Genomic DNA, 25,157 nt, shown 5'->3' with positions numbered 1-25,157 from the left:
CAGCTTACGCACCAAAACACCACGGTCCATTTTTTTCAACAGTTCTACGTTACCTTGGATTGATATGGATTGGTGCTTACGTTTGACACCACGATTGACACTCTCGTGTCTTGGAAGCCATAGCTAGGGTTGAATTTAAGCAAAATAAGTGAAGAATTTCACAGAATTGCGGTATCACCACCAACAAATGCAGTGTAAAGAATGTAAATAAGCGCTCCCTACACACAATGCCATCTGTGGCCGCTCAGTAAACTAGTCTGGTGGCCATGGTAATTTCAAGTTCCCTCATGTAATTTTGTCCGGACTAAAGGAGGTGCCAAACCATCAGTTGCTGGGAATTCAGTTGTGTACCTGTAATCATACGAGAAATTTTTGCTTACTGTAGCACAATTCCTGTACAAGCAATTAAAAGAATCTTATAAGGTACTTTTTTACGGACACAAAATATTTAAAAAAGTAAAATAGCCCAAAACTGACAATTACTAATATATCAAAATCCTTGGAGAGAGATGCAAATAAGCAAAGAAGACAGAGTTAATTATTCAGTCATCGTATCATAGAATCTTTCAAGGAAATATAAGCAATGTTCACCATCAGTTTAAGAGTTATTTGCAATTTCTTTTATAATTGTCTATCAAGTTTTTCTTATGAGCAGAGGTACTCATAAGATGATTTAGGCACTGTTGCTTCATTGCTGTTCTCAAATAGTATTAACTTGTCTTACTGCATTGAAAGCATGCTCACTGGTGACATCTATAGCAGGAATGATGAGTTGTCTCAAAACATTCATAGCCTCCTCCATTTCTACTTTCAACATCTTTAGAAGGCCCCTCACATTATGCTACCACCTATGAAAGACCTACTAGTGTTAGCCATTTGCTGTGTTCTTTGTTCAGATGTGCTCTGATTTTTTTGTGAATCTGCAACTGCAAATTTCAAGAAAATAAACAAAACAGTAAAAAGTGTTTTCAGAGTCGAATGCACCTAGAAGTATGCTCTCAATTTTTATGTAAGTTTTAAAATTACTTTAATTAAATCTGTCCCTGACCATATGACATATCAAATCCAATGTTTCAGAGTAAATTTTCCTGAAATGATCTAAGTGTCTGGGTAATAAGCTGATGCACCATTATAATAAAAAAGGAGTCTAAATGTGTGAAGACTTTCATTTTCCTTGGGATTGTGCAACCTTTCTCATTGGAGCATACTACTCAAGACTGTTAACATGTTGCACGATCTTCTGAATGCGAATGGCACCAAACTGGAAATTGGACAACTCCATGTGACTTTTAACTCCTGTAACTTGAATTTGAATATCAGACTTAGATTATTGGTGAGGCAACAATTCCATATCTCCCAAAATTTGCTGTAATTAACCATGATACTCCAGAGACAATGACCCTTACAGACACATCTTGTTCAGCATAGCAATCTAACTCCATGTGAAATACTTTCTGATGGTGGGTGGCTCTCTATGGTCATAAATATACTCTTGCTTTTTGGAGATATTTTTTCATGATTTCATTTCATTATCTAAATCAACTGCATCCCATGTTCTTTTCTAAATTCTTCATGGTATCAAGACAGGCAAGTTTACACATGGCCCATAACTAAGTGTATATACAACTTGGCCCCTTTCTCTTGATGAGGTAGCAACACCTTTTTAGCTCTAGTCACTGTAAAGCAGCCATCATAACACTGTCCTCTACACTTGCTTAATGAGAGATTTGATCTCAGAAGCAGGTCTCAATGACTGGATATGGAGGTTGAGTAATTTTTTCCATCTGGTACTTACAGTCTTCATAGCACATAAAGTTTTCAGCAACCCATCATAAGCTTTGTTTGATGCATCTCTGGTCTCGGTGATTGTAAGGCTGAAAAATTCTACCTTTTGAAGATCATTTGTTACATGAAGAATTTTCATGCCCATTTTTTTCATACTTGATCAGTGTCTTCCAAATTAGCGAGGTAGCACAAGGAGCAGATGAGGAAAGGCCGCATTTGATAACATCCATTATCTAGCTGTCACATGGTATGTACTGAAACCACAGCTCCCTATCCACAATTGTGCCCCGCAGACCTTTGCATGGTTTACTCTGGCTGCTTCACATACCCAAGTTCAGTCAATTGGCAGCAAACCAACCAGTTTATACCACACTGTTCCATTCATTCTATCCCATCTTTCACTCTTCTACATGTTCAGACCCCTATCTCCATTTTCACTCCATTCTTCCATTTCTAATTTGAATGTCTTTGTTCCCTCTACTTCTGACATATACAGCCTCTCTGTCAACCTCTCATCATCCATTCTCTCTATACGTATAAACCATTTCAGCACATATTCTACAGCTCTTTCAACCACAATCTTATTACTCCACCTCTCTTTTACCCTTTTATAACATAATCAAACACATCATACCACATGTTGTCCTAAAACAATTCTTTTCAACACTTCTACCCTCCTCTGCAAAAAATAATCTATAGCCCAGACTTTACATCTATACAACATTTTTGGGACTATTACACCTTCAAACATACCTATTCTCACACTCTCAGATAATCATCTCTCTTTCAACACATTCTTCAGTACTCAAGGAGCCTTCGCCCTCTTACCTACCCTTTGCCTCACTTCCATGGTTACATTTGCTGCCATGTCCACTCCCAGTTATATAAAACACTTAACTTGCCCCAATTTTTCTCCATTCAAACTCAGACCCTAACACACCTCTCCTTCTACTTTGCTAAATCTACTTACCTTGCTTTCATTTACATTTGCTTTCCTTTCTATCTTTCACACATTCTTCCAAATTCACATTTACTCTCAACTTCCTCCTTTCACACACTCATCCGAACTCACTCAAATCTGCCACCAATACTGTATCATCAACAAACAACAACTGACTTATTTCCCAGGCTCCCCTTATCCTCTAAAAACTGCATATTTGCCACTCTCTCCAAGACTCTTGCATTTACCTTCCTCACCATCCCAACAATAAAAAAATCAAACAGCCATGGGGGACATCACACACCCCTGCTGCAGACTAACCTTAACCTGGAGCCACTCACTCCTCTCTTCTTACTCAAATACAAGCCTTACACCCATGACAAAAACTTCTCACTGCTTCTAGCTGCTCTGATTCCTCACCATATATCCTGAAGACTTTCAAAAATGCATCTCTATTAACCCTATCATATGCTTTCTCCAGATCCATAATTGCCACGTTTCTCTAAGCATTTTACACACAAATATTGATATGCTTTCTCCTGATCCATGAATGCCACATGCAAATCCATGTGTCTCAAATCATTTCATACACACACTCTGTAAAGCATACACCTGCTAAACACATCCTCCACCACTTCTTAAACCACACTGTTCCTCTCCAGTCTGCTCTGTAAATGCCTTCACCCACTCAATCACTCTTCTTCTATACAAATCAACAGGTGTGCTCAACAAATTTATACCTCAGTAGCTTGAACACTGACCTTTAAGTTCCCATACACCCATACAATGGCACTATATATGCATTCCACCAATCCTCAGGCACCTAACCATGATCCACACCAACAATGAAAATCCAAACAAACCAACCACCCACAGAGTCACCCACTTTCTTCAAAAATTCAACTGTAATATCATCCACTCCAGCCACCATGACACATTTCATATTATGCAAGGCTTTCACCACCTCTTCACTCTTCATGAAATAACATTTCATGATTCTCTCATTTTTTCATACCACATCGACCCATAAAACCTACATCTGCCAACCTATCATTAAACACATTCAACATCCTTCAAAATGCCCATGCAATCTCCTCCTCACTTCATCAAAACCTATTACCATTTCCTTATCTGCCCCTTCACTATGTTCCCATTAGATGTCTTTTGTTTCTTGCAAACTAATAAACTCCTTTCATAACATTTTCTCATTCTTCCTGAAATTTATGGAAACCCGCTCACCCCAACTCTCATTTGCCCTCTCTTTCAACCCCTGGACTTTCTTATTGACCTCCAGACCTCCTTTCCTCTAAGTAACACCCACATACCTTTCTTTTCTCCTTCCCTATTAACTTCACATTGTCATCCCATCACTAATTACCTTTTCTAACCTACCATCCTCCAACCTTAAGCATGCCATACGATTCTCTCACACATGCTAGCATTATTTCCCTAAATACCTTGCTTTCCTCATCCACTTTCCTAGCTTCATTTACTCTCACTGTTTGTCATGATACACTCAATCTCTCCTGGTATTTCTTCACACAAGCCTCTTTTCCAACCTCAGTGACTTTCACTGCTCCCTTCTCACCCATAATGTTCCCTGTTTTCCAAAAATCCACAAATCTTCACCTTCACCTCCACAAGTTAATGAACAAAAATCCCATCAGCTGGACCCCCTCAACACATTCACATGCAAAAGTCTCACTTTTGCATGTCTGTCAATTAGTAAATCCAATAATGACCACCTTTCTTACAAAGGTAAACTTGTATATGTCCCTCTTTTTAACCATGTATTCCCAATCACTAGACCTTTTTCAGCACATAACTCCACAAGATGTTCACCATTTCCATTCACTTTACTGAATGCCCCATATCCCCCAGTTACACCATCGATTGCCACATTACTCCCCTTTGCATTTACACCACCCATCTGGAAAGAGGGGCAAGTATGAAGTCTGTTGGGGATGAGAGAGCTTGGGAAGTGAGTCAGTTGTTGTTCGCTGATGATACAGCGCTGGTGGCTGATTCATGTGAGAAACTGCAGAAGCTGGTGACTGAGTTTGGTAAAGTGTGTGAAAGAAGAAAGTTAAGAGTAAATGTGAATAAGAGCAAGGTTATTAGGTACAGTAGGGTTGAGGGTCAAGTCAATTGGGAGGTGAGTTTGAATGGAGAAAAACTGGAGGAAGTGAAGTGTTTTAGATATCTGGGAGTGGATCTGGCAGCAGATGGAACCATGGAAGCGGAAGTGGATCATAGGGTGGGGGAGGGGGCGAAAATTCTGGGAGCCTTGAAGAATGTGTGGAAGTCGAGAACATTATCTCGGAAAGCAAAAATGGGTATGTTTGAAGGAATAGTGGTTCCAACAATGTTGTACAGTTGCGAGGCGTGGGCTATGGATAGAGTTGTGCGCAGGAGGATGGATGTGCTGGAAATGAGATGTTTGAGGACAATGTGTGGTGTGAGGTGGTTTGATCGAGTAAGTAACGTAAGGGTAAGAGAGATGTGTGGAAATAAAAAGAGCGTGGTTGAGAGAGCAGGAGGGTGTTTTGAAATGGTTTGGGCACATGGAGAGAATGAGTGAGGAAAGATTGACCAAGAGGATATATGTGTCGGAGGTGGAGGGAACGAGGAGAAGAGGGAGACCAAATTGGAGGTGGAAAGATGGAGTGAAAAAGATTTTGTGTGATCAGGGCCTGAACATGCAGGAGGGTGAAAGGAGGGCAAGGAATAGAGTGAATTGGAGCGATGTGGTATACCGGGGTTGACGTGCTGTCAGTGAATTGAATCAAGGCATGTGAAGCGTCTGGGGTAAACCATGGAAAGCTGTGTAGGTATGTATATTTGCGTGTGTGGACGTATGTATATACATGTGTATGGGGGTGGGTTTGGGCCATTTCTTTCGTCTGTTTCCTTGCGCTACCTCGCAAGTGCGGGAGACAGCGACAAAGCAAAAAAAAAAAAAAAAATCTCTAATACCAAGTCTCTTGCATCAAAACTGCTGACACACTCACTCAGTTGATCCCAAAACACTTGCCTTTCATGAACTTCCTTTCCATGGCTAGGTGCACAGCCACTAATAAGCACCTATCTCTTGCATGCTACTTTCAATTCTACCCACAACAGTCTGGAGCTCATTTACTTACGCTATCACATTCCTACAACTCCTGTTTCAGCAGTAGTTCTACCTTTACCTTAGTTCTTGCTCTCACACCAACCCCTGACTTTACACCTAAAACAAACCCAAATCATTCTTCTCTTTTATCCTTGAGCTTTGTTTCACTCAAAGTTAAGCCATTTAGGTTCCTGTCCTCAAACATACTACCTATCTCTCATTTCTTCTCATCTCGGTTACATCCACAAACATTCAGACACCCCATCTTGAGCCTTCAAGGAGAATGAGTACTCCCTGCCTGGCTCCTGTTCCCTCTTTTAGAAATTGAAATCCAGGGGGAGGGTCTCTCTCTCTCTCTCTCTCTCTCTCTCTCTCTCTCTCTCTCTCTCTCTCTCCTTCACACATACACTCCAACCTCCTTCAGTAGCCTTCTACGACATGCAGGGAATATGAAGGTAGAATTCTTTCTCCCCTATCCCAGGGATAATTTTTGTAACTGTAATATCAATAAAAAACACTGTAAAAATCTCTCCTTGTCTCTCTACTGTTACTTTTGATATCTACTTTCTTATATAGATGATACCTTTTATGTATATGTTAAACAATTTGCAGCATACTACATTTAACACCTCCAGACAAATATTTACCTGAGCTGAGTAATGTCTCTATATGGATATTTGTGTACTTATTTCTATGCCTTAATTCTAAAGGCATCCATTGAGCACAGGTGGTGGCTGAGGTGGCAGTGCATAACATTTCTTCTTATGGTCAGTCATCCTCCAGCCTTGCTAATGGTGTCACATTTTTGAGTTATCTAGGAAGGAAACCAAGTGACTTTCCGCTACATCTTGAGGATTGAGAGAAATACAATCCTGAATTTTGTGGTGATGATGATTTGTCTTTGGATCACGTAGGGTGTGATTTCATGGAGAGTAACAACTTCAGCATCAAAAGTTGAACAAAATGAGGCAGGAGAAGGTTTTCCACCAATGGTGGAGACAGCATTATAAGTGCCTGTCTGACCTTGACAACACTGTATGCTCACATTGCTGGTAATTTTACACAATCTTATAGTTTAACAGTTATGAAAAAAATGAATCATACTGATCATATCAAATGATTTGTTATATAACATAAAACATAATGATAATCAGTAATCAATACTTCAAGTGCACGTAAAATAAACAATAAAACATGCGCAGTGATAACTCCACATTCAGGCCTTACTGCTGTATGTTTAAATGGGTTCTGCTGAAACATCTAAAGAGATACTCTTCATAATATCACAGTGGATTGAAAATACAGTTAAATTAAGTGATATTCTTCACTGTTAAATGACTATCTTTGCAACTAAGGTCCAATACATTTTATAAACAACTTAAAAAAATCAAAATTTTGAGGGTTCAAAATAGTAACTTAATGGGATGTTAAGGGGTTAAAGCAAACAATATTATGCTTGTCTTCTTCATATAGTTCAAACTTCGTCTAATCCTTATCTTCCCTTAAGCTCTTATTGGATGCCCAACAGGAAGGCTCAAAATATATGCACAAGTATTTTATACATAGGGTGAAATGCTTAAATTTTGCCTCTTTGCAGTGCATGATTATGTAATATGAATTAAACAGATATGACAAGGGATGTCAACAGTATAAGCTCACATTACTTCTGCCTGTGAAATTTTGCCAGTCTTGGTCTGAAGTAGTATAAAATGAAATTCCAGCACGGTGAGCGTCATAGCCACCATACATTTCCACTGTAATGTTGAAGGGTCGGTGTTGGTTGTAGTCCACTTCAAAGTGGAATGCTGCTACTACTGGTCCCAATGCATAGCTCATCTAGAAATAAATATAAATGCTGAACCAAAACCGAGAAGAGTAGATAATATGAAAAAAAATATATTGAATATCAAAATAAATAAGCCCATAGTATGGTAGGAATTTCATTAAATGTTAGCACACAGCCAAGGTACAAACACTTTAACCCCACTGCCATGCACCAAGACTGTGGTTTACCTAATATTTGCCTCATGCCTAGACTTTTGTCCACTTTTCATCTTTAATGTACGTTAACACAAATAAATAAAAGTGTTTACACAAAAAATATTGCACAGTATTGATATAACAGAAACTTAAAAATCATCATAGCATACTCATACCTCTAGCAGCAATAACTAGCTGATGTTATAGCAACTGTGCTACTTTGCAGAGTGCTACATTTTTTTTGTAACCACAGAGAAGTACAAAGTAAAAAAATAAAAATGTGTTTCTTATATCTCTCATTTTTTTCATCTCCCCAACCACACAACAGATGGTCTATATCCCTGGTCACAGTAAATGGGTTAAATCTCCTTGATGTTAAAATTAATGGATGAGCAACATTTAATCATGTGTATAACTATAGCTCATATACAAAATATTTTCCCAAACCTGGCCACCATGAATACTGGATGCCCCACAGCCCAAATTTTGAAGACCTTCCAGTGTCCAAATTTTGTCCAGGGTTACAGGAGAAAAAACATCCTCATCTCCTCTCCCAACACACTTCTTTCATTACAACACATCTCTCTTACCCTTTCATTATTCACTTGATCAAACCATCTCACACCACATACTGTCCTTAAACATTTCATTTCCAACATATCCACCCTCCTCTGCACAACCCTATCTATAGCCTATGCCTTGCAACCATATAATATTGTTGGAACTACTATTCCTTAAAACATACCAATTTTGCTCTCTGAGATAACGTTCTCTCTTTCCACACATTTTTCATCGCCCCCTAAAACTTTGTCCCCCTCCCCTACCCTCTGAATCATTTCCACTTCCATGGTTGTATTTGCTGCCAAGTCCACTTCCAGATATCTAAAATACTTCACTTCCTCCAATTTTTCTCCATTCAAACTTATATCCCACCTAACTTGTTCCCCAACCCTGCTGAACCTGATACCATTGCTTTTATTCACAATTACCTTCAACATTCTCCTTTCACACACTCTTCTAAACTCATCACCAACTTCTGCAGATTCTCACTCGATTCTGCCACCAAAACTGTATCATTGGTGAACAACAACTGACTCACTTACCCGCCCCTCTCACCAAAACTCTTCCATTTACTTCCCTAACCACCCCATCCATAAACAAACTAAAGAACCATTATGACATCACATACCCCTGCTGCAGGCCGATCTTCACAGGATCCAATCACTCTCCTCTCTTCCTACTAGTATACCTACTTTACATCCTTGATAAAAACTTCTCATTGCTTTTAGAAACTTACCTCCCACATCATATATTCTTAAAATCTTCCACAAAAAAAAAAAAAACACCTTTATCAACCCTATCACATGCCTTCCCCAATTCATAAAATGCCACATACAAATCCATATGTTTTTCTAAATATTTCTCCCACACATTCTCACGGCAAACACCAGATCCACACAACCTCTACCACTTCTGATGCCACACTGGTTCTCCCCAATCTGGTGCTGTGTACATGCCTTCACCCACTCAATCAATACCCTCCCATTTGACATTCCAGGTATACTCAACAAACTTATGCCTTATCCCTTTGCCCTTGTACAATGGCACTATGAATGCATTCTGTCAATCCTTAGGCACTTAACCATGATCCATACATACAATGAATATCCTTACCAACCAATCAACAACACAGTCACCCCCTTCCTTAATAAATTCAACTGAAGTACCATCTACTCCTGCTGCCTTGCGAGAATTCATCTTCTTCACCAAATCACTTTCCCTGACTCTCTCACTTCGCACACCATCCCGACCAAAACACCCTACATCTGCCACTCTACTGTCAATCACATTCAACAATCCTTCAAAATACTCACTCCATCTCCTCTTTACTCCAGCACTACCTGTTATCACTTCCCCTTTGCCCCCTTCACTGATGTTCCCACATCATTTACCTCCTTCCAAAACATCTTTTTATTGTCCCTAAAGTTCAGTGATACTCTCTCTACCTAACACTTATTTGCTTTCTTTTCCAACTCCTGCACCTTCTTCTTGACCTCCTGACACTTTTATAAATCTCCCAGCCATTTGCACTCCCTCCTTGTTAGTACTGTCCAAATGCCTCACTTTTCTCTTTCATTAGCAACTTTGCTTCATCCCACCACTCACTGCCCTTTCTAATCTGCCCATCTCCCACCTTTCTCATGCCACATGCACATCTTGAACATGCCATCACTACTTCCTTACATACATTCCATTCCTCACCCACTCCCTTCACTTCATTTGCTCCCACCTTTTGAAATCCAACACTCGATTTCTCCTGGTATTTCTTCACAGAAGTCCCCTTTCCAAGCTCACTTACTCTCACCACTCTCTTCTCCCCAACTTAGTCTCCTCGTTTTTGAAAACCTCTACACATCTTCAACTTCACCTCCACAAGATAGTCATCATACATCCCACCAGCTGCCCCTCTTAGTTTATTCACATCCAAAAGTCTCTCTTTAATATGCCTATCGATTAATATGTAATCATATAATGCTTCTTTATCCCTTGGGATAGGGGAGAAAGAATACTTCCCACGCATTCCTAATGTGTCGTAGAAGGTGACTAAAGGGGACGGGAGCAGGGGGCCAGAAACCCTCCCCTCCTTGTATTTTAACTGTCTAAAAGGGGAAACAGATGAAGGAGTCACGCGGGGAGTGCTCATCCTCCTCGAAGGCTCAGATTGGGGTGTCTAAATGTGTGTGGATGTAACCACTATGAGAAAAAAGGAGAGATAGGTAGTATGTTTGAGGAAAAGGAACCTGGATGTTTTGGCTCTGAGTGAAACGAAGCTCAAGGGTAAAGGGGAAGAGTGGTTTGGGAATGTCTTGGGAGTAAAGTCAGGGGTTAGTGAGAGGACAAGAGCAAGGGAAGGAGTAGCACTACTCCTGAAACAGGAGTGGTGGGAGTATGTGATAGAGTGTAAGAAAGTAAACTCTAGATTGATTGGGTAAAACTGAAAGTTGATGGAGAGAGATGAGTGATTATTGATGCATATGTACCTGGGCATGAGAAGAAAGATCATGAGAGGCAAGTGTTTTGGAAGCAGCTGAATGAGTGTGTTAGTGGTTTTGATGCACGAGACCGGGTTATAGTGATGGGTGATTTGAATGCAAAGGTGAGTAAATGACATGAGGGGAGTGGTTGAGGAATGGGATGTATTTAGGGAAGCAGTGATGGCTTGCGCAAAAGATGCATGTGGTATGAGAAAGGTGGGAGGTGGGTAGATTAGAAAGGGTAATGAGTGGTGGGATGAAGAAGTAAGATTATTAGTGAAAGAGAAAAGAGAGGCTTTCAGATGATATTTGCACGGAAGAAGTATAAATGACTGGGAGATGTATAAAAGAAAGCGGCAAGAGCTCAAGAGAAAGGTGCATGAGTTGAAAAAGAGGGCAAATGAGAGTTGGGGTGAAAGAGTATCATTAAATTTTAGGAAGAATAAAAAGATGTTTTGGAAGGAGGTAAATAATGTGCATAAGGCAAGAAAACAAATGGGAACATCAGTGAAGGGAGCAATTGGGGAAAAGATAACAGATAGTGATGGAGTGAGTATTTTGAAGGTTTGTTGAATGTTTGATGATAGAGTGGCAGATATAGGGTGTTTTGGTCAGGGTGGTGTATGAAGTGAGAGGGTCAGGGAGAATGATTTGGTGAAGAGAGAAGAGGTAGTGAAAGCTTTGCAGAAGATGAAATCTGGCAAGGTGGCGGGTTTGGATGGTACTGCAGAGAAATTCATTAAAAAACGGGGTGACTATGTTGTTGATTGGCTGATAAAGATATTCAGTGTATGTATGGATCATGATGAAGTGCCTGAGGATTGGCGGAATGCATGCATAGTGCCATTGTACAAAGGCAAAGGGGAAAAAGGTGAGTGTTCAAACTACAGAGGCATAAGTTTGTTGAGTATTCCTGGGAAATTATATGGGAGGGTATTGATTGAGAGGGTGAAGGTATGTACAGAGCATCAGATTGGGGAGGAGCAGTGTGGTTTCAGAAGTGGTAGAGGATGAGTGGATAATGTGTTTGCTTTGAAGAATGAATGTGACAAATACACAGAAAAACAAATGGATTTGTATGTAACATTTATGGATCTGGAGAGGGCATAGAATAGGGTTGATAGAGATGCTTTAAGGAAGGTTTTAAGAGTATATGGTGTGGGAGGTAAGTTGCTAGAAGCAGGGAAATTTTTTTACCAAGGATGTAAGGCAGGTGTATGAGCAGGAAGAGAGGAGAGCAATTGGTTCCCAGTGAATGTTGGTCTGTGGCAGGGGTGAGTGATGTCCCCAAAATTGTTTAATTTGTTTACTGATGGGGTGGTTATGGAGGTAAATGCAAGAGTTTTGTAGAGAGGGGGCAAGTATGCAGTCTCTTGTAGATGATAGGACCTGGGAAGCGAGTCAGTTGTTGTTTGCCAATGATACAGCTCTAGTGGCTGATTCATGTGAGAAACTGCAGTTTGGTGACTGAGTTAGGAAAAGCGTGTGAAAGGAGAAAGTTGAGGGTAAATGTGAATAAGAACAAGGTTATTAGGTTCAGTAGGGTTGAGGGACAAGTTAAATGGGATGTAAGTTTGAATGGAGAAAAATTGGAGGAAGTGAAGTGTTTTAGATATCTGGGAGTGGACCTAACAGCAGATGGAACCATGGAAGCAGAAGTGAGTCACGGAGCAATGACAAATGTGTGGAAGGAGAGAATGTTATCTCTGAGAACAAAAATGGGTATGTTTGAAGGAATAGTAGTTCCAACAATGTTATATGGTTGCAAGGCATGGACTATAGATAGGGTTGTGCAGAGGAGGGTAGATGTGTTGGAAATGAAATGTTTGAGGACAATATGTGGTGTGAGGTCGTTTCATCAAGTAAGTAATGTAAGGGTAAGAGAGATGTGTGGAAATAAAAAGATTATGGTTCAGAGAGCAGAAAAGGGTGTGCTGAAATGGTTTGGAAATATGGAGAGAATGAGTGAAGAAAGATTGACAAAGAGGATATTTTGTCAGAGGTGGAGGGAACAAGGAAAAGCGGGAGACCAAATTGGAGGTGGAAGGATGGAGTGAAAAAGATTTTGAGGGATCGGGGCCTGAACACACACGAGAGTGAGAGGTGTGCAAGGAATAGAGTAAATTGGAACGATGTGGAATACCAGGGTCGACATGCTGTCAATGGACTGAACTAGGGCATGTAAAGCATCTTGGGTAAAATTGGAAAGGTCTGTGGAGTCTGGATGTGGATAGGGAGCTGTGGTTTAGGTGCATTACACATGACACCTAGAGATTGAGTATGACCAAATGTGGCCTTTTTTGTCTGTATTCCTGGTGCTATCTCACTGAAGCAGGGGATAGTGATGCTGTACATGTGTATGTATGTACATATTTGCCATTTCCTGCATTAGTGAGGTAATGTTAAGAACAGAGGATTGAGTCTAACATAAATGAGAAGTCATAGCAAGAAATGGCTGAGACACATGTAACGTCATTTGCATAGCATCAGAGTTGTAAATTTGGAATAAGCTGCAAAGAAACTGTAAACACAGATAGTATGCATAAGTTTAAAAGCTTGTATCACAGTAAAGAAAGTGTATATCTCCCCACTTATGTTGCACTAACAAATATGAGACAATACTTACTACAATGACAGCATGGTCCACATGACTTAAGTCAATCTGATGTCCAACTTCCATCACAAAGTCATTAAAGTGCAGATGAAGCCCCAACAGTAGGTGTAAGGGCTTATTTTCAAGTACATATGTAAAAACAAACTTGGATGACAGCAATGAGTCAAGATTCAGCTCAGCTTCAGCTTGGAGGGCATTGTCTGAGACCTTAAAAGAGTAAAAACATTGTAAAGAAAGATGAATGAGGAAATGTAGGTAGGATTGGATATTGTGAGGGGAATAGTATATGAAGTTTAAAAAGAAAAGGTGATATATAGACACATAAAATAAATTCGCATATTAAAATGCTCTTTACTGATAAACACTTTCAATAATTTCAAAATTGGGCAGACACATTTTCTGATTTCTAAAATGTATGTTTTAAAGGTTTTAATACCAATTTTCAACCTTACATAGAGCCCTATGAGCATCCGAGAGAGCACTTGCTCTATGAAGGTTAAAGCACCATTCTTTCTCTTAAAAGAAAAAAATCTTTTAACCAACATATAACACAAGATAGGTAGTATGTTTGAGGAAAGGAACCTGGATGTTTTGGCTCTGAGTGAAACGAAGCTCAAGGGTAAAGGGGAAGAGTGGTTTGGGAATGTCTTGGGAGTAAAGTCAGGGGTTAGTGAGAGGACAAGAGCAAGGGAAGGAGTAGCAGTACTCATGAAACAGGAGTTGTGGGAGTATGTGATAGAATGTAAGAAAGTAAATTCTCGATTAATATGGGTAAAACTGAAAGTTGATGGAGAGAGATGGGTGATTATTGGTGCATATGCACCTGGGCATGAGAAGAAAGATCATGAGAGGCAAGTGTTTTGGGAGCAGCTGAATGAGTGTGTTAGTGGTTTTGATGCACGAGACCGGGTTATAGTGATGGGTGATTTGAATGCAAAGGTGAGTAATGTGGCAGTTGAGGGAATAATTGGTATACATGGGGTGTTGTGTTGTAAATGGAAATGGTGAAGAGCTTGTAGATTTATGTGCTGAAAAAGGACTGGTGATTGGGAATACCTGGTTTAAAAAGCGAGATATACATAAGTATACGTATGTAAGTAGGAGAGATGGCCAGAGAGCATCATTGGATTACGTGTTAATTGACAGGCACGCGAAAGAGAGACTTTTGGATGTTAATGTGCTGAGAGGTGCAACTGGAGGGATGTCTGATCATTATCTTGTGGAGGCTAAGGTGAAGATTTGTATGGGTTTTCAGAAAAGAAGAGTGAATGTTGGGGTGAAGAGGGTGGTGAGAGTAAGTGAGCTTGGGAAGGAGACTTGTGTGAGGAAGTACCAGGAGAGACTGAGTACAGAATGGAAAAAGGTGAGAACAATGGAAGTAAGGGGAGTGGGGGAGGAATGGGATGTATTTAGGGAATCAGTGATGGATTGCGCAAAAGACGCTTGTGGCATGAGAAGAGTGGGAGGTGGGTTGATTAGAAAGGGTAGTGAATGGTGGGATGAAGAAGTAAGATTATTCGTGAAAGAGAAGAGCGAGACATTTGGACGATTTTTGCAGGGAAAAAAGGCAACTGAGTGGGAGATGTATAACAGAAAGAGACAGGAGGTCAAGAGAAAGGTGCAAGAGGTGAAAAAGAGGGCAAATGAGAGTTGGGGTGAGAGAGTATCATTAAATTTTAGGGAGAATAAAAAGATGTTCTGGAAGGAGGTAAATAAAGTGCGTAAGACAAGGGAGCAAATGGGAACTTCAGTGAAGGGCGCAAATGGGGAGGTGATAACAAGTAGTGGTGATGTGAGAAGGAGATGGAGTGAGTATTTTGAAGGTTTGTTGAATGTGTTTGATGATAGAGTGGCAGATATAGGGTGTTTTGGTCGAGGTGGTGTGCAAAGTGAGAGGGTTAGGGAAAATGATTTGGTAAACAGAGAAGAGGTAGTAAAAGCTTTGCGGAAGATGAAAGCCGGCAAGGCAGCAGGTTTGGATGGTAACGCAGTGGAATTTATTAAAAAAGGGGTGACTGTATTATTGACTGGTTGGTAAGGTTATTTAATGTATGTATGACTCATGGTGAGGTGCCTGAGGATTGGTGGAATGCGTGCATAGTGCCATTGTACAAAGGCAAAGGGGATAAGAGTGAGTGCTCAAATTACAGAGATATAAGTTTGTTGAGTATTCCTGGTAAATTATATGGGAGGGTATTGATTGAGAGGGTGAAGGCATGTACAGAGCATCAGATTGGAGAAGAGCAGTGTGGTTTCAGAAGTGGTAGAGGATGTATGGATCAGGTGTTTGCTTTGAAGGATGTATGTGAGAAATACTTAGAAAAGCAAATGGATTTGTATGTAGCATTTATGGATCTGGAGAAGGCATATGATAGAGTTGATAGAGATGCTCTGTGGAAGGTATTAAGAATATATGGTGTGGGAGGCAAGTTGTTAGAAGCAGTGAAAAGTTTTTATCGAGGATGTAAGGCATGTGTACGTGTAGGAAGAGAGGAAAGTGATTGGTTCTCAGTGAATGTAGGTTTGCGGCAGGGGTGTGTGATGTCTCCATGGTTGTTTAATTTGTTTATGGATGGGGTTGTTAGGGAGGTGAATGCAAGAGTTTTGGAAAGAGGGGCAAGTATGAAGTCTGTTGTGGATGAGAGAGCTTGGGAAATGAGTCAGTTGTTGTTTGCTGATGATACAGCGCTGGTGGCTGATTCATGTGAGAAACTGCAGGAGCTGGTGACTGAGTTTGGCAAAGTGTGTGAAAGAAGAAAGTTAAGAGTAAATGTGAATAAGAGCAAGGTAATTAGGTACAGTAGGGTTGAGGGTCAAGTCAATTGGGAGGTAAGTTTGAATGGAGAAAAACTGGAGGAAGTAAAGTGTTTTAGATATCTGAGAGTGGATCTGGCAACGGATGGAACCATGGAAGCGGAAGTCAATCATAGGGTGGGGGAGGGGGCAAAAATCCTGGGAGCCTTGAAGAATGTGTGGAAGTCGAGAACATTATCTCGGAAAGCAAAATTGGGTATGTTTGAAGGAATAGTGGTTCCAACAATGTTGTATGGTTGCGAGGCGTGGGCTATGGATAGAGTTGTGCGCAGGAGGATGGATGTGCTGGAAATGAGATGTTTGAGGACAATGTGTGGTGTGAGGTGGTTTGATCGAGTAAGTAACGTAAGGGTAAGAGAGATGTGTGGAAATAAAAAGAGCATGGTTGAGAGAGCAGAAGAGGGTGTTTTGAAATGGTTTGGGCACATGGAGAGAATGAGTGAGGAAAGATTGACAAAGAGGATATATGTGTCGGAAGTGGAGGGAACGAGGAGAAGTGGGAGACCAAATTGGAAGTGGAAAGATGGAGTGAAAAAGATTTTGTGTGATCGGGCCCTGAACATGCAGGAGGGTGAAAGGAGGGCAAGGAATAGAGTGAATTGGATCGATGTGGTATACCGGGGTTGATGTGCTGTCAGTGGATTGAATCAGGGCATGTGAAGCGTCTGGGGTAAACCATGGAAAGCTGTGTAGGTATGTATATTTGCGTGTGTGGACGTATGTATATACATGTGTATGGGGGTGGGTTGGGCCATTTCTTTCGTCTGTTTCCTTGCGCTTCCTCGCAAACGTGGGAGACAGCGACAAAGCAAAAAAAAAAAAAAAAAAAAAAATAACACAAGAGACTTGTGGATGCTCATTCACGATTCGGCAACCATACAGCAACATATACCAGCCTAAGTATCAAAGCTTGGAGATAAGGTACAGCCTAGTTAACTCTAAACCACATTCATTAACTAATCATTGGTTAATGTTTATTTAACCTTTTACCATCTGGAATCAAGCTTTAAATTTTTGAAAAGGATAGATCAGTGGGAAGGAAATAAAATATAAATGGATGCTCTGCCTAGGACAAATACAAGATTTTTCAGCCTTCAAAACCTACATCCCTCACCTACAGACACAAATCTTTTAAGCATCTGAGACTTCCAAATGAGGGAGGATCTTAAGAAAAGCCTATGAAAACTAAAGAAATGACTTATCTCTAATGAAAATTAACCCATGTTCTTCATTACCCTCTTCTAATGGCAACATAAGGCAGGTCAAACAGATTTAAACACAGGTACCAATGCACAAAGGTAACTTTCAATTCCTAAAGACCTCTTTTGCCTTTTTTCAATCAACAAGAGTTTCAGTAAAGCAAAAGCCACTACCCTTGCATCTTAAGTTCTGGTACAAGCCTCTGACTGTGAAAGCACAACTAACTTCCTCATCTACCTAGAAATGTATTTTCTTGAAAAATGTTACAGGAGTTGTGACAAACAAAGACATTTTCTAAATAATCTTTCAAGCAAAGACAGGTAATAAGATAGGATTATTCCCTGAAGACTTGGTTTTCTGTTCCTGATGCTTAATCACCAAGGTGAGAGAATTATTCTGTTCCTGATGCTTAATCACCAAGGTGAGAGAATGAAGAAAAGAAACAATTTATGGACCATGAAAATTCTTGAAAGTCTTGATAAAATGAAAAGGATGACATCAGTTCCTCAGAAGAAATCTCTAAAGGACTGTATTAAAACAGGTTTGTTCCTGAATCTAACTAATATCAAGCTAGAAACTTTGTGTGTGGATCAACATTATCTACCAAATATGATCTTCAAATTAGTTGATTCTTCTACTTAAACACAATAAATCTCACTAACTCCTCTTCCTCATCCAAAGGCCATAAACAGCAGAGTTTTATAAGAAAGATAATTCAGAACCATATGCCCATAAGCACATCAGATTGTAAAAGATCCAGATTTCTGGAGTTTCCAACGTGGTTGAGATGAGGAAATATGGTCACTGTCTACAGTCAACGGATCCTCTAAAGCACTCTTGTATGGAGAAATAGAATTACATGCTTCATTCTTATCATAATAAAACAAATGAAATACTTCAAACATACTGATTTAGATACGAGACTGTCAAGAAAAGCCTAAAAAGAATACTAAACTACCTGTATTATCTAGAAATGGAAGGGAAATCATTATATACAAGAAAATTTGTTAAGCACTATCTAAACATTCTTCTACATATGCTTGAAAAGAGAATCAAACACAAAGATTACAAACCTTAAAATCTAATATGGATCCTTCTTTGATGGTAGCAATTCTGTGAAATAATTCATGAGTGAAATGACATCTGCAGTAGCTTATTGCACCTTGTCTTACCTAGTGTGAGTCTCCATTAGTCATTTTTTTTGCTTTGTCGCTGTCTCCCGCGTTTGCGAGGTAGCGCAAGGAAACAGACGAAAGAAATGGCCCAACCCACCCCCATACACATGTATATACATACGTCCACACACGCAAATATACATACCTACACAGCTTTCCATGGTTTACCCCAGACGCTTCACATGCCTTGATTCAATCCACTGACAGCACGTCAACCCCGGTATAACACATCGCTCCAATTCACTCTATTCCTTGCCCTCCTTTCACCCTCCTGCATGTTCAGGCCCCGATCACACAAAATCTTTTTCACTCCATCTTTCCACCTCCAATTTGGTCTCCCTCTTCTCCTCGTTCCCTCCACCTCCGACACATATATCCTCTTGGTCAATCTTTCCTCACTCATTCTCTCCATGTGCCCAAACCATTTCAAAATACCCTCTTCTGCTCTCTCAACCACGCTCTTTTTATTTCCACACATCTCTCTTACCCTTACCTTACTTACTCGATCAAACCACCTCACACCACACATTGTCCTCAAACATCTCATTTCCAGCACTTCCATCCTCCTGCGCACAACTCTATCCATAGCCCACGCCTCGCAACCATACAACATTGTTGGAACCACTATTCCTTCAAACATATATATATGTATATATATATATATATATATATATATATATATATATATATATATATATATATATATATTTTCTTTTTTTTTTTTTTGCTTTGTCGCTGTCTCCCGCGTTTGCGAGGTAGCGCAAGGAAACAGACGAAAGAAATGGCACAACCCACCCCCATACACATGCCTTGATTCAATCCACTGACAGCACGTCAACCCCGGTATACCACATCGCTCCAATTCGCTCTATTCTTTGCCCTCCTTTCACCCTCCTGCATGTTCAGGCCCCGATCACACAAAATCTTTTTCACTCCATCCTTCCACCTCCAATTTGGTCTCCCTCTTCTCCTCGTTCCCTCCACCTCCGACACATATATCCTCTTGGTCAATCTTTCCTCACTCATTCTCTCCATGTGCCCAAACCATTTCAAAACACCCTCTTCTGCTCTCTCAACCACGCTCTTTTTATTTCCACACATCTCTCTTACCCTTACGTTACTTACTCGATCAAACCACCTCACACCACACATTGTCCTCAAACATCTCATTTCCAGCACATCCATCCTCCTGCGCACAACTCTATCCATAGTCCACGCCTCGCAACCATACAACATTGTTGGAACCACTATTCCTTCAAACATACCCATTTTTGCTTTCCGAGATAATGTTCTCGACTTCCACACATTCTTCAAGGCTCCCAGAATTTTCGCCCCCTCCCCCACCCTATGATCCACTTCCGCTTCCATGGTTCCATCCGCTGCCAGATCCACTCCCAGATATCTAAAACACTTCACTTCCTCCAGTTTTTCTCCATTCAAACTCACCTCCCAATTGAATTGACCCTCAACCCTACTGTACCTAATAACCTTGCTCTTATTCACATTTACTCTTAACTTTCTTCTTTCACACACTTTACCAAACTCAGTCACCAGCTTCTGCAGTTTCTCACATGAATCAGCCACCAGCGCTGTATCATCAGCGAACAACAACTGACTCACTTCCCAAGCTCTCTCATCCCCAACAGACTTCATACTTGCATTCACCTCCCTAACAACCCTATCCATAAACAAATTAAACAACCATGGAGACATCACACACCCCTGCCGCAAACCTACATTCACTGAGAACCAATCACTTTCCATTAGTCATAGTACCTTGAAAACACATGAGTCTAAAACCAAACTGAGGATTTTATCAATGTAAAATGGTTTTAAAACCACACTGAGGAGTTTTATCTAAGTCAGAAGATGATGAGTCCAAACATTCTAAGCTAAGGTCATGGCACTAATCTCTGAAGTCTCTTAACCTCAAAGAATACATTTCTTATGAAAGGATCCACTTGAAAGTGGTTGATCCCAGTATCATCCATCTTAAACAATTGTCCTAAGTCTTGATAAGGTGTCCGCTCAAATGCAGCAAACTCCATGTACAAAAAATGCTAAAATACACTTTTCCTTTATTACACTCTATTTTTAAGGTAAGATTAAGATGCACTATTTCCAATAGAGGAAGTGAATGACGAGAGACTTGTTCATCAAACATAATCTGGACATCTGAACCCATGTCCAAAATGATAAAAAAAGGACAACAGCCAAGGAGCCATTAATTCCTTCCTGGAGAGATGTCACTAACTGCGAGCCTCATCTCATAGCATGATACCCTCATCTGAAGCCTAATGCTTATGTTCAAACTATCAACAGGTCTGCAAGAAACCTCTAGACCATGTGCTATTGCAGATTCACCTCGTTGCATTGACTTTCCACAGCTTTGCGAAGCTCTTGTAAAAAATCTCTTAATACATTTCTTTCCTTTATCAAAAAAAGCCTGTTTTAGGGAACATTCTTGTTGTTAATAAGATGCCATACATCTGAAGGTTCAAGTGGACATTCTGGTATACAAATTCAAAACAGTCACTTTTGCGAACCTCACCAACACTAAAGGTCCTACATAGAACTTCATTATACAGTATCAGCAATCTTCAAGAGATCTGCCATATACCTTAAACTGCAACTACCAAAAAACATACTGATCAAGCAAAGTACCTGCAGAGTAGTGGGCTGTCAACCACTTCTGGTACACAGCATCTCTCTCAGGTTGGACTCATATCTAATCTATCTATCTATTACACTTAATTGCTGTTCCCTGCATCAGCAAGGTGGTGCCAGGAAACAGACGAAGAATGGCCCATCCACTCATATACACATACATATATATAAATGCCCATACATGCACATATACATAACATATACATACATATACATACAAAGACATATACATATATATACACATGCACAGATCCATACTTGCTTGCCTTTATCCGTTCCTATCGCTATCCCGCCACACAGGAAACAGCATCGCTACTCCCTGCTTCAGCGAGGTAGTGCCAGGAAAACAGACAAAAAAGGCCACATTCATTCTCAGTCTCTAGCTGTCATTTGTAATGCATTGAAACCACAGCTCTCTATCCACATCCAGGCCCCACACACCTTTCCATGGTTTAGCCCAGATGCTTCACATGCCCTGGTTATATATAATTATATACATATATACATATATATGGAAGGTATTAAGAATATATGGTGTGGGAGGCAAGTTGTTAGAAGCAGTGAAAAGTTTTTATCGAGGATGTAAGGCATGTGTACGTGTAGGAAGAGAGGAAAGTGATTGGTTCTCAGTGAATGTAGGTTTGCGGCAGGGGTGTGTGATGTCTCCATGGTTGTTTAATTTGTTTATGGATGGGGTTGTTAGGGAGGTAAATGCAAGAGTCTTGGAAAGAGGGGCAAGTATGAAGTCTGTTGGGGATGAGAGAGCTTGGGAAGTGAGTCAGTTGTTGTTCGCTGATGATACAGCGCTGGTGGCGGATTCATGTGAGAAACTGCAGAAGCTGGTGACGGAGTTTGGTAAAGTGTGTGGAAGAAGAAAGCTAAGAGTAAATGTGAATAAGAGCAAGGTTATTAGGTACAGTAGGGTTGAGGGTCAAGTCAATTGGGAGGTGAGTTTGAATGGTGAAAAACTGGAGGAAGTGAAGTGTTTTAGATATCTGGGAGTGGATCTGTCAGCGGATGGAACCATGGAAGCGGAAGTGGATCATAGGGTGGGGGAGGGGGCAAAAATTTTGGGAGCCTTGAAAAATGTGTGGAAGTCGAGAACATTATCCCGGAAAGCAAAAATGGGTATGTTTGAAGGAATAGTAGTTCCAACAATGTTGTATGGTTGCGAGGCGTGGGCTATGGATAGAGTTGTGCGCAGGAGGATGGATGTGCTGGAAATGAGATGTTTGAGGACAATGTGTGGTGTGAGGTGGTTTGATCGAGTAAGTAACGTAAGGGTAAGAGAGATGTGTGGAAATAAAAAGAGCGTGGTTGAGAGAGCAGAAGAGGGTGTTTTAAAATGGTTTGGGCACATGGAGAGAATGAGTGAGGAAAGATTGACCAAGAGGATATATGTGTCGGAGGTGGAGGGAACGAGGAGAAGAGGGAGACCAAATTGGAGGTGGAAAGATGGAGTGAAAAAGATTTTGTGTGATCGGGGCCTGAACATGCAGGAGGGTGAAAGGAGGGCAAGGAATAGAGTGAATTGGAGCGATGTGGTATACAGGGGTTGACGTGCTGTCAGTGGATTGAATCAAGGCATGTGAAGCGTCCGGGGTAAACCATGGAAAGCTGTGTAGGTATGTATATTTGTGTGTGTGGACGTGTGTATGTACATGTGTATGGGGGGGGTTGGGGAATTTCTTTCGTCTGTTTCCTTGCGCTACCTCGCAAACGCGGGAAACAGCGACAAAGTATAAAAAAAAAAAAAAAAAAAAAAAAAAAAAAAACATTTTTTTTCATAAATATTTGCCATTCCCACATCAGTGAGGTAGCATTAAGAACAAAGGACTGAACCTGGCCTTTTTTGTCTGTTTTCCTGGTGCTACCTCAGTGAAGGAGGGGTAGCGATGCTGTTTCCTGCAGGGCGGGGTAGCACCAGGAATGGATGAAGGGAAGCAGGTAAGAATATGTACATACATGTGTATATATGCATATGTCTATGTATGCATATGTATGTCTGTTGATATGTATATGTATGTATATCTGCGTGTATGAGCGTTATGTTCTTATTCACATTTACTCTTAACTTTCTTCTTTCACACATTTTACCAAACTGTCACCAGCTTCTGCAGTTTCTCACTCAAATCAACCACCAGTGCTGTATCATCAGCGAACAACATCTGACTCACTTCCCAAGCCCTCTCATCCACAACAGATGGCATACTTGCCCCTCTCCAAAACTCCTACATTCGCCTCCCTAACAACCCCATCCATAAACAAATTAAACAACCACGGAGACATCACGCACCCCTGCCACAAACCGACATTCACTGGGAACCAATCACTTTCCTCTCTTCCTACACGTACACATGCCTTACATCCTTGATAAAAACTTTTCACTGCTTCTAGCAACTTACCTCCCACACCATATACTCTGAATACTTTTCACAGAACATCTCTATCAACTCTGTCATATGCCTTCTCCAGATCCATAAATGCTACATACAAATCCATCTGTTTTTCTAAGTATTTCTCACATCCACTATTCAAAACAAACACCTGATCCACACATCCTCTACCACTTCTGAAACCACTCTGCTCTTCCCCATTCTGATGCTCTGTACATGCCTTTACCCTCTCAATCAATAACCTCCCATATAATTTCCCAGGAATAGTCAACAAACGTATACCTCTGTAATTTGAACACTCACCTTTATCCCCTTTGCCTTTGTACAAGGGCACTATGCATGCATTCTGCCAATCCTCAGGTACTTCACCATGAACCATACATACAATGATTATCATTACCAACAAGTCAACAACACAGTCACCCCCTTTTTTATGAATTTCACTGTAATACCATCCAAACCCGCCGCCTTGCCAGCTTTCACTACCTCTTCTCTGTTTACCAAACCATTCTCCCTGACCCTCTCACTTCACACATCACCTCAACCAAAATACCCTGTATCTGCCACTCTATCACACACATTCAACAAACCTTCAAAATACTTGCTCCATCTCCTTCTCACTTCACCACTACTTGTTATTGCCTCCCCATTAGCCCCCTTCACCGATGTTCCCATTTGTTCTCTTGTCTTATGCACATTATTTACCTCCTTCCAAAACATATTTTCATTCTCCCTAAAACTTAATGATGCTCTCTCACCCCAACTCTCATTTGCCCTCTTTTTCACCTCTTGCATCTTTCTCTTGACCTTCTGTCTTTCTTTTATACATCTCCCAGTCATTCGCACTACTTCCCTGCAAAAATCGACCAAATGCCTCTCTTCTCTTTCACTAACAATCTTACTTCTTCATCCTACAACTCACTACCCTTTCTAATATGACTACCTCCCACCCTTCTCATGCCACAGGCATCTTTTGCACAGGCCATTATTGCTTCCCTAAATACATCTTAGCCTGAGCTACTCATTTTATCAACTAATCCCTAAGAGTGGATGAACAGCTAGGTTCACTGTGGACAGACTGCCACAACCAGGATTCAAACCTACACAATTGACCCTGGGCAGCCCATGAAAGCATTATGGTTAGGAACACTAACTGCTACACCACAAAAATCCATATATACTATTAAAGGTCTGTTGAGGTTCAGGTTATCAAAAGATTCTCCCTTGGTAAACATCATCTAACTTGATTCTCCTTCTCTGTCAGTGACAGATGAGGCATGGGAGACTCAGACCATGGTGGCTGTTTTTGTTTTTCCATTGCTGATATATGGATAGAACTTCATCTTGATATAACCAAAAGTTGTGTAGTACTCCAATAATTAAAGATCATTATGGAGAGGATGAGTGAGGAAAGGATGATTAAAAGCTTATACATGTCA

At 40.6% G+C, this 25,157-nt stretch overlaps 1 protein-coding gene across 1 annotated transcript in view; it reads right to left on the bottom strand.

The window, feature by feature from the left end:
• The window catches only part of LOC139761485 (uncharacterized), a 419,732-nt gene that overhangs the window by 200,848 nt on the left and 193,727 nt on the right, over positions 1-25,157 (bottom strand). The window contains 2 exon segments of the mRNA XM_071685744.1: positions 7,497-7,673; positions 13,479-13,673. Coding sequence (XP_071541845.1) covers positions 7,497-7,673; positions 13,479-13,673 — 372 coding nt within the window.

This window comes from Panulirus ornatus, chromosome 40, assembly GCF_036320965.1.
Source record: "Panulirus ornatus isolate Po-2019 chromosome 40, ASM3632096v1, whole genome shotgun sequence".
In the NCBI taxonomy this organism is placed as follows: domain Eukaryota; kingdom Metazoa; phylum Arthropoda; class Malacostraca; order Decapoda; family Palinuridae; genus Panulirus; species Panulirus ornatus.
Note: the sequence above shows the minus strand (reverse complement) of the source record. Positions and strands in the feature narration are given on the sequence as shown.